Source organism: Salminus brasiliensis, chromosome 4 (genome assembly GCF_030463535.1).
Source record: "Salminus brasiliensis chromosome 4, fSalBra1.hap2, whole genome shotgun sequence".
NCBI classification, from domain to species: Eukaryota; Metazoa; Chordata; class Actinopteri; order Characiformes; family Bryconidae; genus Salminus; species Salminus brasiliensis.
The window spans coordinates 25,136,751-25,152,259 of NC_132881.1; the positions used below are offsets into that span (position 1 = coordinate 25,136,751).

At 40.6% G+C, this 15,509-nt stretch overlaps 1 protein-coding gene across 1 annotated transcript in view; it reads right to left on the reverse strand.

The window, feature by feature from the left end:
- The window catches only part of ttc7a (tetratricopeptide repeat domain 7A), a 64,758-nt gene extending 53,931 nt beyond the window's left edge, over positions 1-10,827 (reverse strand). Inside the window, exons 1-3 of the mRNA XM_072676857.1 lie at positions 10,650-10,827; positions 5,390-5,553; positions 1,986-2,154 (exon numbers count right to left, since the gene is read on the reverse strand). Of these exons, the coding sequence (XP_072532958.1) occupies positions 1,986-2,154; positions 5,390-5,553; positions 10,650-10,779 (463 nt within the window). The 5' untranslated portion in view covers positions 10,780-10,827. The remainder of the gene's footprint in view (positions 1-1,985; positions 2,155-5,389; positions 5,554-10,649) is intronic.
- Positions 10,828-15,509: the final 4,682 nt, after the last annotated feature.

The window sequence follows — 15,509 nt, forward strand, 5'->3', positions numbered from 1 at the left end:
GGACAATGATCCACATCTGAATGGCTCAGTAAAAGGTCTGAACGGAACCCAATAGTGATGTTGAGATAGGGCCTTAGCAATTCTTGCAAAATAATTTGCCAATCATATTTGCATAAACCCTCTAATGTCTTAGGACATTTTCTTGATTTCTGTGGTCTCCTTAAATTTGCTTTTAAAAGCACTTGCACCTACATTTTATTAAAAATGTTCAAAACAATCTTAGCTCTCTCTATAATGAGACCCTGTGTGAACACTGTGATAGCCAAACAATGTGTGAAGACTGTCTGACCCAGATTTTAGAAATTCTTTATATTTTCTGTTAAACATAGCTTTACTCACATGGACAGTGTTTTAATGCTTTACCAGAGTCCTCAAATGTAGTGGAGTGTATGAATGAAATAGTATATAAACATTGAGAGGCAGAAGACTCATGTTTCTGAGTGTCCACTAGTCAGTTTCACATTAAACCACAAACAGATACACAAATTCACTAATTACAGCTGAGAGGCAGATGACGGAAACACAAATCTACCAGTTAGACACGGGGAGAGACAGAGACTACTATCGACTCGACTTCATAGCCTTGTAACTGTGAATGTCAGTCACATATAATTTGGCAAGATGCAATAGGAAGGGCGGGCTTTACAGATTCAGTAAATGTTTGAACCGTATTTCTGTGCCGTTTTATTGCAAATATATTAATTAGAAGCATCAAGAAAACCTGGAATTGATGCTCTGGCACGTTATATAGACTCCAGAGGGTTAAAGCAGGTCGACAATAATAAGTGAGTTCAAATTCCTCCACAATAGTGTCAAAGGCTCATATCAAATTATGGGAAATGTTGGTTGCAATGTTGGCTGCTGCCAAAGGAGATGTGTCTTGTGTCTTGTCTAATATTTAACTTCGCTTAAAGCACAGAGCATTCACTTTGTCCAGTATGTAATAATAGAGGAAACCTTTCACAGCATTGTACATTAGAAGATCACCAGTATGCAGAACAAAGAAGTTCAATTTTTGAGGTAATTTGATTCCCAAATTTAAATGCAGGCCACACTGTGTAAATGTGTGTGTGTACGCCTATAGGAGCAGGACAGAGAACTCATCTCGCTACAGACACACACTGACATGTGACTCATGATAAGCCAATCTTTCTTTAAATCTAAGATTCTGGGCCAACTATAAATAGCTCTTTTTCTACAGCCAGTGACGCCAATCTCTCCGTTTTCAGCCATTCCTTCCTGTTCTCAGATATTTTTGAGATGTAATGTCTGTGCAAGGCAAAAACACACACACACACAAGTGGAAGTCAACCACCACAAGACATTTTCCTCTCAGATGCCTCTCCTGTTCTGTGGTGGTAAATGGTTCATTGCCCATTTGAATCCTGTGTGAGCATACAGTACCTGAGGCAGGCGCTAATCTCTAGAATGGAGTTACTCAAGAGCCTCTGGGGAAACTTGCTGCACTGCATTTAAACAGCCCATGCTGAGGAGTTTTAGGGACTTATATGGAAATGTTGTTTCAGACATCCAACAACTCCTACATAACCCTCCGGTCACTCGAGTTTAGCCAGTCGCTGTGCAACTTGACCATAGACTCTGTTTGGAAGAGTCGATAGTCGAGAGGTTGCTGATTGGGAACTCTGCCATCTTGCAGACCTAATTAGTCCAAGATGGAATACAGTGGCCACATTGCCAAGTGTTATCTCATCTAAACTGTGCTTCATGTTCTTTAATCACAAGTACTGTTTGTGGCAACATGGATTAGGGTTTTATTTTAACACATTCTGAGGATGGGTGCAGTGATGTAGCGGGCACCACAAGTGCAAATAATTAAACCAAACATGTATTCATCCATGAGAAGTAATTGCACTGTGCTATTGTGTGTGTATGTATGTATTACTGCATTTGGATTCCATCTGACAGCTCTAGCAGCACGGGAATCCCATACACAAACTCATGAGTCATTTCTAAGTGGTTTGTACCTTTGATGACGAAGGCCTCTGCCAGCAGGCGCAGATGGTACACAGGCTGCTCATCGCGCATGAAGTCCTCGATGCCAGCTCGGGCACACATGCCCTGGGCGTCCCGATAGCGACCCTGAACGTAGTGCACTTTGGCCAACAAGAGGAGAGCCTCGTTCAGGTAGCGTGGCTGTGGAGACACAGGCAAAGAGGCCCAGAAGGCCAGAGTTTAGCACAGGTTGGTTAATTCTCTGATGCCATAGAATAACCCCTTTTGGCTCCATTAGGAACCATGTTTGTGATAGAGATGTTAATGGGTGTTAATGAAGAATCTTTAAATTGGTAAGAAATCTTTACTAAGGTTCTTCACATTCACAGTACAAACATGGTTCTTTGTGGATGCAAAACTGGTTTGAAGCAGCATTTGAAGCACCTTTATTTTTAAGAATGTACTAAAGCAGTACTACTGAAATGAATTAGGTGTGATTGGTCTTTATACTGGACAGATTTATTATAATCGTGACACAATTACATATAAAATGTATGAGTATGTTGAACTGGAGCTCTTTATCACTGTATAAGAGTAGCAAAAGCATGATGCTGCCCTTATAGTTATTATAGTTATTATAGATTTGGGTTAGTAAAGGGTTTTTACAGATTTGTTTTGTCAGAGTAAAAATAAAGGGCATCTGAAGAGAGAAGTATGTTTATAATTATTTCCGTGCTCATTTAAAAAATTTAGTTTGTGACAAAGAGAATCATGTGCATGAGGTGCAGATTTATACTTCCTTTAAAACAGCAATAGAAGTTAGCACATCTTTGTTCCTTATGCAGTAATACTACTTGAGTTGCAGTATTGGTTATTAATTTTTTCCAAGTTTCCCCAATTGGTCATTAAAGATGTGATAAAAATAAACGTGAAAATAGAAATAGCTGAGTAAATGGCACAAATAACAGCATTTTAGCCTAACAGTAGAAGATGATTTCAAAATTAAGAACCACCAAAAGGTCCTCAAGGATATTTTAACAGTGTCATTTTTAAAAGGTTAGAGAATGGCACTCCAGCAGGGGCCTAATGGACTAAATTCAGCCACAAAAGTAGTGGCTTTTAAATTTAGGAAGCTCTCATGTGACTTGAACTAATGGCACTGGTATGACCTAAGAGGTGGCCAACAATCAACTCTAAACAACTCTGAGCCTGATTCACTGTCACATAGGCTGAGCCCTGCTATAAAGTTGGTCCCAATGGTATCCCCTTGGGTTATATCACTGAGCACAGTAACAAAGATTAATGAGTTCAGAAGCTGGAAGTACATTTCTTTCATGCAGTTCCACTGAATAAATTTGAATGTTGGCACATGGAATGTAGTCAGCACTGAGGCAGCCACAACATGACACTATCAGATTATCTCTACCATCTCTGTAACGACTTTCCCCATGTATGGTTACAGGTAAATTAAAGAGTGACATTCTGAAATAGTAATTAATGAAATCCTGTTTCATATACATCAGGAGATTTCTATTAGTTTTTTTGTCTTTTTGTGTAATGATAGTTTAATAAGAACCATTATCTGATGATGGGCCAGATTTCTAAAACTCTGCAGTAGCTGTGCTATGCCAGCATCACATGAAGCATAGTAAAGTCTTACTGAAAAATACAATGGAGGTTCTCAGCATGTCTTTTTTTCTTTACCATGCCAGTATTGTTACACATGACTTGAGCTTAGGCATATAATGACCAAAACTTAGCGCCTGTTTTAAGTAAAATATTTGAACACTGTGAATAGTTATGTGAGTAAAAGATTAACCGATCTTCCAAAAGGTATAAAGATGAAACCCTCTTTTTAACTTTTTTTTTTTTAGCAAAATGTGCATTATATTTATTTTATCAAATTTTAGAATGAAAAATAAGGGAACAAGAGGAGCTAGGAGAAAGCAGGAGAAGGCTATAAGAAGATAGCAAAGCAGTAAAAAGTAGCTGTTTCGTTATTTCATAATGTTATGAAGAAATGGCAGTTGAAGGTTTTGCCATAGTCCTCACAGTCCACTGACCTAAGTTTCATCAGAAATCTGTGGGCATGAGACTTCAAAAGAGCAGTGCATGTAGGATGGCCCGAGAATTTCACAGAACTAGAAGCCTTTTGCAGGAAAGAATGGGTGAAAATTTTCCGAACAAGAACTGAAAGTGTTAGTTGAGATACTTGAGATACTTGTCAAAGGGGTTGTAACTAATATTATTTTAAACCTGTACAAAAAAGTAAGGAAAATAAAACGTAATCTTGCTTAAAATATTGAAGATATAACATTTGCATGCTACTATAAATATCTGGCCATTAAACAATATCAGCACACAGTATCGTATGTAACAGCAACTTCCATTCATTGTTAAAACTGATGTGGAGGCTTGTCACAAATAAATTAATAATAAGCTCAGGCCTTATTATCTATCTATCTAAACCTCTCATATGTTCATCATAGGGGTGTAAGAAAATATTGTTATATCAAAGTATTGCAATATTATCTCTCTATTAACTCTCAAAAAAACAGCATTGATTTTTAATGAACGTTGATGTCAGACTGTGGTTCATTTAGTGCTGTGTTTAAACCCTGACTGCTAGATAGCAGTTTGGTGTAGATACTGACCCCCCTAAAAATAGTTTTTTTGAATATTGCAATATATCATCTTTTGTACAGTATCGCAATATATCACCAGGTTTACACAATACACAGCCCATTGCGTTTAAATTAGAAATGCAAGTCCCATACACAGTAAAAACAACGAAAGAGCACACAGCTATAGGTGTATGCTTTGTCACACTATATTTCCACCTTGTTCTTCTTGTGAAAAACCGATAACGCCTGTTTGTGGTGTACAGGGTTCGAAATTCAAACACTTACCTGTGGGAGAGGCACTGCTGTACATTGTGCACTGCTGAACATTAGGCAAATAATTATACATTTAAACAAACAAAAGGTGCAGAGCCAAGGTGTGGAAGGGTTGGGCAGTTGGCCTGGCAGTTTAGACCTACTGTTAGATATGAGTGTTTCCACACATGTGCAGATCAGCACACTCCACTCCTAAAAAGAACCCTCTGAAAGTTTTAAAGACGTTTCTGAAAATGAAATTACAGAATTAAATGTAAAGGTTCTGCACCAATGAAAGGCTTATTTGGAACTGTGTATCCAGGCCAGCAACCATTTACGAACCTTTATTTTATAAGAGTGTAGCGAGTTTAATGTTTCTTTCTTTCTTCCCTCCTGATACATTCAGAACGTGTCATGTCTCACATCTGAGCTGTGACCCACAGGTGGGGAAAATACTTAACGCTGAATGAAAATGAAATCACACACACAAAAGCCGAAAAGTTTCCATGTCCCACACTCCCTCAGATACAGTGTACATGACCTGAGACACTGCCACACACCTCCAAGCGTCCTTTACTCAGGAGACTGTTGAGGTGGGCTTTGGCTTTGGCTAGTTTGGGCTGAGTGCTTTCAGACAGCGGCGTGCAGGTCTTCAGTAAAGCCACGTTCTCCAGCAGACACTCCTCTAACAGAGCCTCCGCCAACAGCAGTGTCCCATAGTCATCTACAAGCAAGCGTGGAAGAGAGAGAGACAGAGATGCAGTCTTAATCACACTGTCACATTACACACATGACCATTAAATAATATTAAAGGATGGGGTATATGGCAAAAATGATAACCTCACGATACTCAAGAACATTTTCTCAGCAGTTTAGAGATTTGTTCATTTGAACAGTTGACATGACATACTGGATCATTGATTGCTAGTGACATATGGTAAAATAGGGTGAAAAGTGCATTTTGGCAGTATACACTATAATGCCAAAAATATTCACTCACCCATCCAAATCACTGAATTCGGGTTATCCAATCAGTTCCATGACCACAGGTGTATAACACCTGTGCAGGCATGCAGACGGCTTCTACAAACATTTGTGAAAGAATGGGTCGCTCTCAGGAGCTCAGTGAATTCCAGCGTGGTACCATGATAGGATGCCACCTGTGCAACATGACCAGTCATGAAATTTCCTGGCTACTAAATATTCCACAGTCAACTGTCAGTGGAACGACAGCAACTCAGCCACAAAGTGGTAGGTCACGTAAAGCAGATGCTGAGGCAGATTGTGCGCAGAGGTTGCCAACTTTCTGCAGAGTGAATCACTACAGACCTCCAAACTTCATGTGGCCTTCAGATTAGCTCAAGAACAGAGAGCGTAGAGAGCTTCATGGAAAGACTTTCCATGGCCGAGCAGCTGCATCCAAGCCTATCAACAAGCACAATGCAAAGTGTCGGATGCAGTGGAAGCAAATCACGCTTCTCCGACTGGCAATCCGATGGACGAGTCTGGGTTTTGTGGTTGCCGGAAGAACGGTTACTTGTCTGACTGCATTGTGCCCAGTGTAAAGTTTGGTGGAGGGGGGATTATGGTGTGGGGTTGTTTTTCAGGAGTTGGGTTCGGCTCCTTAGTTCAAGTGAAAGGAACTCTTAATGCTTCAGCACACCAAGAGATTTTGGTCAATTTCAACCTCCCAACTTTGGGGGAACAGTTTGGTGATGGCCCCTTCCTGTTACATGGATGAGCCAGTTTGGTGGAAAAGAACTTGACTGGCCTGCACAGAGTCCTGACCTCAACCTGATAGAACACCTTTGAGATGAATTAGAGCAGAGACTGCAAGCCAGGCCTTCTCGTCCAACATCAGTGTCTGACCTCACAAATGCGCATCTGGAAGAATGATCAGAAATTCCCATAAACACACTCTAAACCTTGTGGAAAGCCTTCCAGGAAGAGAAGAGAAGCTGTTATAGCTGCAAAGAGTGGCCCAACATCATATTAAACCCTAAAGATTAAAAATGGGATCTCACGTTCATATGCATGTGAAGGCAGGCGAGCGATTACTTTTGGCAATGTAGTGTATCTCGCAGAAAAACAATATTGCAATGTCAATTCTTTCCCAATATCGTGCAGTCCTAGTTAGAACAGTTGATGTTCATTGGCCCATATTGAATCAACTACTTCCTATAAAGTTCATATGCAGTGTATACAGAATTCTATATGCACTGACAATATCAATTAGATACTTAAAGAAGCACATTATGATAATTGGTAATTGGTAATTACCAAAAATTCCTGACATATGATCTTACTGCCCACCATTTTTGTCTCATTGTTGTTACTGTCATGCAAAAACCTTTATTTCCATTTCTGCCAAGTTTTTACTTTTTGACATAATGTGCATCTGGCTTATAATGTGTCCAATTTAAAGTGAATGGGCCAATAGAAATGCTCCAAAATGACCTGGAATCAAATAATTTTTTCCTTCTCTTGTAAAGTTGATATTTTGGAGACACAAGGTTTTTGTTTGACGATATACAGTCCTCTTGTGCCCTTGTTTCTATTTGCGTAGTGTATCTGTTGCAATTCCAAGTTGGGTTCCTAGTTTTCCAGTGTTCCTGGTTTCCTTGTTCTCAGTGTTCCTACCATTCCTGTTTCTTTGTTTGGTTTCTGAGTATGAATTATCCTGCACTAACCCCACCTGCTTGTGCCCTGACCCTTGGTATGAACTTTGACGCGATTACTGGAAAAGCTCCAATAAACAGACACTACGCTTGCATCCTACCACTATAAAGCTGTACATTAGTGTACAGTAATGCACACAAAATCTACTTGTTTCTATGAGAGAGCTTTTTCTGTAGTATTTCTTCATGGTACTGAAGACAATGTGTCACACTTCTGCAGTTTACAGACCTGCGTGCTGTGAACACTGGACAGATGTCAGAGCTACAGGCATGAGGCATGTTTTCCTTGCAGACGGATCAAAGAGTCGTTTGACTACCTGCATGTGTTTCCTCGGGATCTTATCGCCCCTGATATGAAAAAGCACTGGTCATCAGGCTGCTATGCTTTTTTTTCATGAGATAATATGTGGCTGAGATAGAAGCCTAATGTTCTAATGGCACTTAATGACTTCAGTGGCGTTTGCTTTGGCTTGAATAAGAAGTCAGGCCAGACGACACGTTGAAACGTTCTTTTTCCTTTCTCAGGTCTTTTGTATACACATTGCGGACAAAGTGTTTCCTGTTTGGTTGGAGCTTTTGCACCCTTCCAGTGAACTCATTCCTGTCTGGAGCAGACACCCCTATGTGCTGTGTGTTAAGTCAATATCTACCATCTCACACTTTTTTTCCAAGGGTTTTACAGACACTGTTATTTGACAGTTATAAAGACAAACAAGGAGACAGAACACAGCTATCCAACAGCGTTACTGTAGTGCTACAGAATACCAGCAAAGCAGTGGGAATAGGCTGATCCAACACTATCCCTGGCACTATCCCTGGCAAGACTCATTACATGGAGAAGTCTTATGTGCTGAACCTTTTGAGTCACACTGGTAGGGGTCCATGTGTCCAAAAGTATTAGCTGGACTAGGGTTGCAATATTTTGACAGGCAGAGAAAATGCACTGGTAGCGGCATATTATAAAAACTGCTATCCAGACTACTACCCCTTACTTAGTACAGTAATTTGTATTGTGAATTTTAGAAATATAATTAAACACTATTAATTACACATGTTGTAATAAATAAATGCAGGTCAGTGGTTTTTAAGCATGGATGGCAGGCTTTTTCTGAGCATATCGTGTATCACAATAACAACTTTTATTACGATACAATAAAATATGGTTGTTTTGCACACCTCTAAGCTCAGGTGCAGTTAAAAACTTCAGATTTCATGTTTTGTGTGCTGCAAGCATGCTAACATATCACAGCCAAGCTACTACGCTAAAATATTTCTTTTATTGCATTTGTATACCCATAGAAAAGATTTTTACATTTCTCTGTAATGCTAATCCAGCTGGATTGTAGTCCAAATCTGTACATTTTATACATTTTTAAGTCTCTGCATTGGCAGATATATGCATGAGAAATATCTGATACTAGCATTATATTATAATTCCCTTGTCAGTGCATCCCTAGTATTAACCCTGTTTTCAAGTGCGTTCTGTCTCTCTGTAACGGTCTGCTCATGACTCCTTCTAAGCGCATGCCCAGGCGCAGTTCTAAAATGTGACTGTACATTCTGCTGAACAGTGCAAGGAAATCAAAAGCCTATATATGCAGACAAAATCAGATCATAGATCAAGTAATATCTATGATTGTATCCTTTTTTCCATTTGAATTAACTTATTAAATTAATTTAAATGAACCTGTTGGTATGTTTTTTTTAAAAAATGATAATACTTCATGTTGCATGGAACTGACTGATATGACGTATTATAAAACAACATTTAAAAGACATATTTGGCACGCACATGTAACCATAGAACAAAGCTCCACCTAAAAAAGAGCCGTATTTACATTTTACATTGACGAGTTCAATGAAGAAGCTGGCGAATAAGGGCTAATGTCTCGGAGGGGCAGCCGTGTCTGTTTAGAGTTTCATAAACTGTTGCATTTGATGTCAAAAAATGTTAGGCCAAGGTTTTGCGATAAGATGGTTAAGATACCAGAAGCAAGGCCAGCAAACAAGGGAAAGACATCAAGGGAGTATATTTTGCCAGAGAAAAATGACACAGATTGCAATTGCCACAGTGTTTTGACAGCGTTTTAAGGATAGACTGTATGTTGTAGGAAGACTATTCAGTGGATGGATTCAATGAACCAGTAAAATTAACCCCTTAACACAGAAAGGCTTATTACACACTAACGTGTATTACTCAGTAACTACAGGGACTTCTGTACAAACTGGTGGAGCTATTCTTTAGTAATAGAAGTTTAATAGAAGACCACAGGCTGTTTAAGGGGAACTTCCCACAGGTGGGACCAAATTAAACAGGGGACCAACCACTGCAAATCCTATGAGTGGGGCTGTACTTGCAAGAGGGTTAAGACTTCGGAAGACAAATGCAATTCTCTAGTGCACTAGATGACGTGCATTTCCTTTCTAGTGAGGAAAGTGAGGCTTCTGGCAGTGGAGTCAAGAACAAGAGCAGTTGGACAGTGTAGTGGATAACATTGATCCAGACAGGAATCATGGGGGGGCCCCACCGCTGCGGTTACTGCTATAAATGGAAGTTGTGTTAGGGATTATGACTCATACTTCTCTACAATAGAAGCTTGGTTGGTGCTTTACAGAATATATGGCTTGAAGTGCACGTATTGTGAGGCAAAGTCCTGCGCATTAGGGCTTTTGCACTAACAGAAACTTTGTGTTGTCTGGATTAACAATATGCACTGCACTGCTGAGGCTAGTCAACTGACCCTTGTTTACTCTGATATGGGCAGTGGTTTCTGTGTGTGAGTGAGTGTGTGAGCATGTGAGACAGATTCAGGTGCTGTGTCATGTGTCCAGGTTAAAGTGAGAGGCAGATAGATGAGGCAGTCTGCGGCAGTTTGAGGCGGCCAGATTAGGGCAATCATGAGTAAATCTAAACTTCTCCAAATGGCCACCTAGGACATGTTTCCCTGTGCTGACAACTCAAACATGTGTGTGTGTGTGTGTGTGTGTGTGTAATCAGAGTGACAAGCTGAAACAGTCGCCCATGACAGGAGTTGGTCAGCAAAAGTACAAAGTCCACACCTTCACACCATCCAGGAGAATGAAGAGTGAAAGGCAGAGCAGCAGCAGCAGCAGCAGCAGTGCAGAAAGTCCATAAACTCACCGTGTTCATGCAGCCGAGCTGCTGCCAGCTGCTCCAGCAGAGGCGGGATCTTATCCCACTGGCACTCGGCACGGCAGCGCTCAATCTCCGCCTCCAGTCGGTACTGGGAGAAGGAAATCCTGGACGACATCACGGCTATGTCTCTGTGTCCGTAGTCTCCTGACACCAGCGGAGTGACTGCACACTGCCAGGAGAGAGAGAGAGAGCGCAAGGGAGAGAGAGACAGAGAGCGAGAGAGAGGAAACTGAGCATGTGCAGACTGGAGTTGCACAATGTATCGAAAGTTCAATTCTTTGGTGTGGTAAACACACTCAACTCTCACAACTCTCAGGCTTATTACACACTAAGGTGTATTACTCAGTAATTACAGAGACCTCTGTACAAACTGGTGGGCCTATTCTTCTATTAATAGACATTTGTAGTAACACTACTAGTTATTGAGGTAGAGGAGAACAGTCATTATGTATACAGTATTTAGCAACAAGTCTCCTGATAGCTGTGCTGATAGGCACATGGTGGGAGCATCAATAGAGATGTGTATGTGAGTGAGTATGAGGTGACAGGGGGTCTCAGCTCAGTCCTTGTGTGTTGAGAAGTCTGACAGCTTGGGGGTAGAAGCTGTTGCACAGTCTGGCAGCAATGGCTCAGACGCTGTCATTCAGTAGGGGGTCACCCAAATGTCTTTTTTGGATAGGATAGGCTGAGATATGGTCATGATCATATCACACACACATGCACAAGTGAGGACTTGTAAAAAGTCTTGGGGAAAAACCTTTTAGTACCTTTTAGTACCTTTTCATCCGGAACATATTAACTCCACACACTCAGTAACTACGAGGTCCTGTCATGGACAAATCTGTATATGTTAAAATGGTCTCCTATTTCTTTGGCACAAATAGCATTTTCGTACTGACCCCATGTCCTGACTGTTTCTAATGTTGTGTTGTAATTCTTGTAAGAAATATAAGCAACACATCTGTCACCTGTAGTGGATGGTATACACAGAATTATCACCAAACACCAGGTAATTGCACAATTGTGGATATATACCACCACCTTCATCTGCAGGTACAGTTGTTCTGTGTTCTTTAATTAAGCATTCCTATTCTCATTTCTTCTTATGATGTTAATGATAATGTAATATTAGACTAACTTATCTCAAAGCTATTATAAATGAGTTATTTCCATATGTACAGAAATATCATTACCATATAAAGTGCAACCTCTAAAGCAGTGCCACATAGGCCACATTTAAAATGTCTGTCTATGAGCATAAAAAGCTTCAACGCATGAATGACATATACATTGTATCCTATAAAGGCAATGAAAAAAGAACAGTGCTTTTGTAAGGCTCTGTCACAACTCTGTCAGATCTTATATAATGATATTTTAACATCACAGGGCTGTGACAGGGCCTGACAGTCAGACTGTTAGCACGCGGGCACCAAAACTGTTAGTATGCAATACTTTTATGGATTGACAGTAAATTCATTGTTTTCTGGGATATTTTAGTGTGGCAGGGCCTGATGCATTAGCTCGTCCTCATTGTATCACAAATTATATAATTCATCGAGATCCATGATCCATGTCAGTGTCACCTTGGTCAAGTCATGTCGCTTTCTCTAATTCATAACCCTTATATACATACTGCACACTCTTTAGGTAGGGGTTTGTGTAAACCTGACAAAATGGGACAGTATAAAATACTATTTATTTGTATATTTATAGATACTTTCATGTCTGTAATTAATGTATATATAAGATATTCATGGTGTTCTGTTTTTACTTAAGAAACCGTTTTTAATCAAAGATAAAAGACCATATAAAAATGTTATACATTTATTTTATCAGAGAATCTAATAAATTATATATTCCTTACATATACAGAACAGCTCAAACTAATCATCTTGACAGATTTGGGCATTTTTGGATTATACAAGTTTTATTCATTGTAAAATATCCAAGACAGAAAATGTATGCTTACATGAGCATTTCTAAATTTCCATAGGCATCGCTTGTCATAAAGGCAGCTCATGTGAATTCTTAAGGGAACATCATTTCACCTCAGCGAGTGCTATAACACTGATGCTGGTGGGAATAGGTACTCTATAAATGTTCCTGTAGGTTTATCATTTACTGAAGGCCAGTGAAAACTGGCCTTTAGTCAAGTAAACTCTAAAAAACTCCTGGGTTGAAATTGGGGTATTTGGCAGTCCAGTGTTGGCTCAAAACGAACAGAACTCAGGCTGGGTTAATAGCTCAGCTAGTTGGGGTCAGTAATGTATCCATTGTGCTGGGCTGTTACAGTGGCCCAACTCTGGGGTCTTTCATTTTACAGTGGTGTCTTATTTTTCAGCTAAGCTGAAATGATGTTTACCATTAGTTAATTACATTTACAGCATCTGTCTGAGGCTCACATTTAAACCATTAGGAATCTTTGTTGGCCAACGCTATTGATGTCCTATTCACCTTCATCTTCTCATTGTTTTTCTAATGGCTTTGTGACAGATTTAGTTTTTCGAGAACCTTCAGTCTGATCGTGAATAGTGGCTAGTATACAGCTTTATATAGCTTGACTTCCGGTTTCCGTAACCGCCTAGCAACGCAACAGTCATCATTTAGGTCACCCTAGGAACTGCTTAGCAAGAGCATAGCAACCACTAAAATAACATAGCAACTGTTTAACAACAACATACAAACCAACTGGCTTTCCATAGTGACTGCTTAGCAACAGTGTAGTAACCCCCTGGAAATGCATGGCAACCACCTAGTAACCTCATAGCAACCACCTGGTATACCATAGTAAACACCTGAAACAGCATAGCAATTCCCTAGCAACCCCTCAGCAACCACCTCAGTGCCACTCATTAGTGGGACACATCATTGTGCTGGGTCAAAGTAACTTGAGTATTTGAGTAACTTTTATGACCCAGTGATTCAGGGTCACTTTAACCCGCATGCGTTATTATATGGTCGTATGGTTAAGGTCGGACACTCAGCATGGACATGAATGTCCTGCTGATGCAGGGATATTAATTCAATTATATTCAATTCAAATGTATTTTATACAGAGAACGAATGGTTTCACAAAGCAGCTTCACAGAAATCCGGGTTCGAGCCCCTTTTGAGCAAGCTAGTGGCAACAATGCCAAGAAAAAACTCCCTCAGATCGAGAGGAAGAAACCCTGAGAGGAACCAAGACTCAAACGGGGAACCCGTCCTCCTCTGGTCGACACCAGATAGCAAAATAATAAGCAATAAACATTTACCAGCTCAATTTCTGTGAGCTGTTCGGTTTCTGGGGCAGAATAAGTTACATATGGGGGTCAAATATATACACAATGTTACTCAGTGGTGGTGAAAGTTGGTGCAAAACTATGCCAGACTATAGCTGGTAGCTTCTCTGTGCCCTCGTAAAAAAAAGGGTTTGTTTGACGGCACTTATTGGATTGACCAACACACAGGACAAAGAGACAGCCCAGGTCAGAGTGGGGTCAGGGATCTCTCTTGGAGCCGTCTGTGGACAATTACAGAGTCTAAGATCATCAGTTCCTTTACTGGGAGGTGTCTGGAAGAAGACCGACCCTAACTGTCATCCTCAGCTAAGAGGAACTCGGTTCAGATGGTCAGAAACAACCCAAGGCCCACGAGGCACAGGCCTGCTATGAAATAGAATGCTGGCATCGCGACACCCCTGGAGCAGACTGCTGCACAAACGTTTAACAAAAAGCTTTGATTTCCAGAGCAATTGGAGACTACGTGGTGTGGAATTGAACTCTTAATGGAACTCCTGCGTTTGTGCAATCATTACAAACATTTTATTTCTCAGTCAAAACATTTATTTATTAAAAACAATAAAAAAAGATAATGAAAGAAAGTACAAATGGCAGGAAGAAAAACGCAGATCTAATAGAGTGAGCTGGCTCTACTGATCTACTGAAAGGGTCTTCCATCATGTCTTATGCAGTAAATGAAATATAGGTCTGAGTAGTTGCTGCACACGTCATTATTTCGAGGGAAAGCCGGATTGCCACCGTGCGTCCTCACAGCAAGGCTTTCCATTGGTTCGTTAAGCTCAGTTACAGGGCTTACAGTAATTACATTAGCAGGGCATGAGAACAGCAGGCTTCAGGGAACAGCCCGAGCAGTGCGGTAGCTAAATGGCCTATGTCTCTTTATATATATATATATAAAAAAACATCTCTCAATATATGTTCATAAAACGTGCGGCGAGGCGCCTGGCTGTCCATAATCCGCCACGCCAACGTGCCATTACTGCCATCTCCTGGACAAACAAGGGGGCTTCCTTTTTTACTGGAAGACTTTGCAAAATATGGATATGCAAAATATTACAGATAATTAAAAACAACTGGATAAGAGTAGCGTACACCTCACTGGTAATTCACTGGCAATAACAGACACAGACTCAGCAAACTCTACAGCTACATTAGAGGCTAGGAGCAGCACGGACACTAGTTATCTAACTAACAGACTACAGCCTACAAGTTTCTACTGCAATGCACAGAAACACTGTGAACTGAACCTCCAGCCGCCGGAAAAGGGATTTCGCAGTCTCATTTTCTTTGCAAAGGTTCGCCATTCGGACAGTCGAGTGGACAGACTACTGACTGACTAAACCTGCTGTAATCATAACTGAGGAGACCATCTGCAGCTCCTCACTCCTCCTTCACTTTCCCACAGGCTGGATTAACAGGCTCCGAGAGCCATCAGCGGAGGCTTAGTGACGCGGTGGAGTCAAGAGCCAATCAGCTTTCAGATGTTTTACTATCACCCAATCAGGTTTTGCCTTTGTGTTACGACTATCCAATCAGAATGTAGCGGTCGCATGACCGCCGTCCG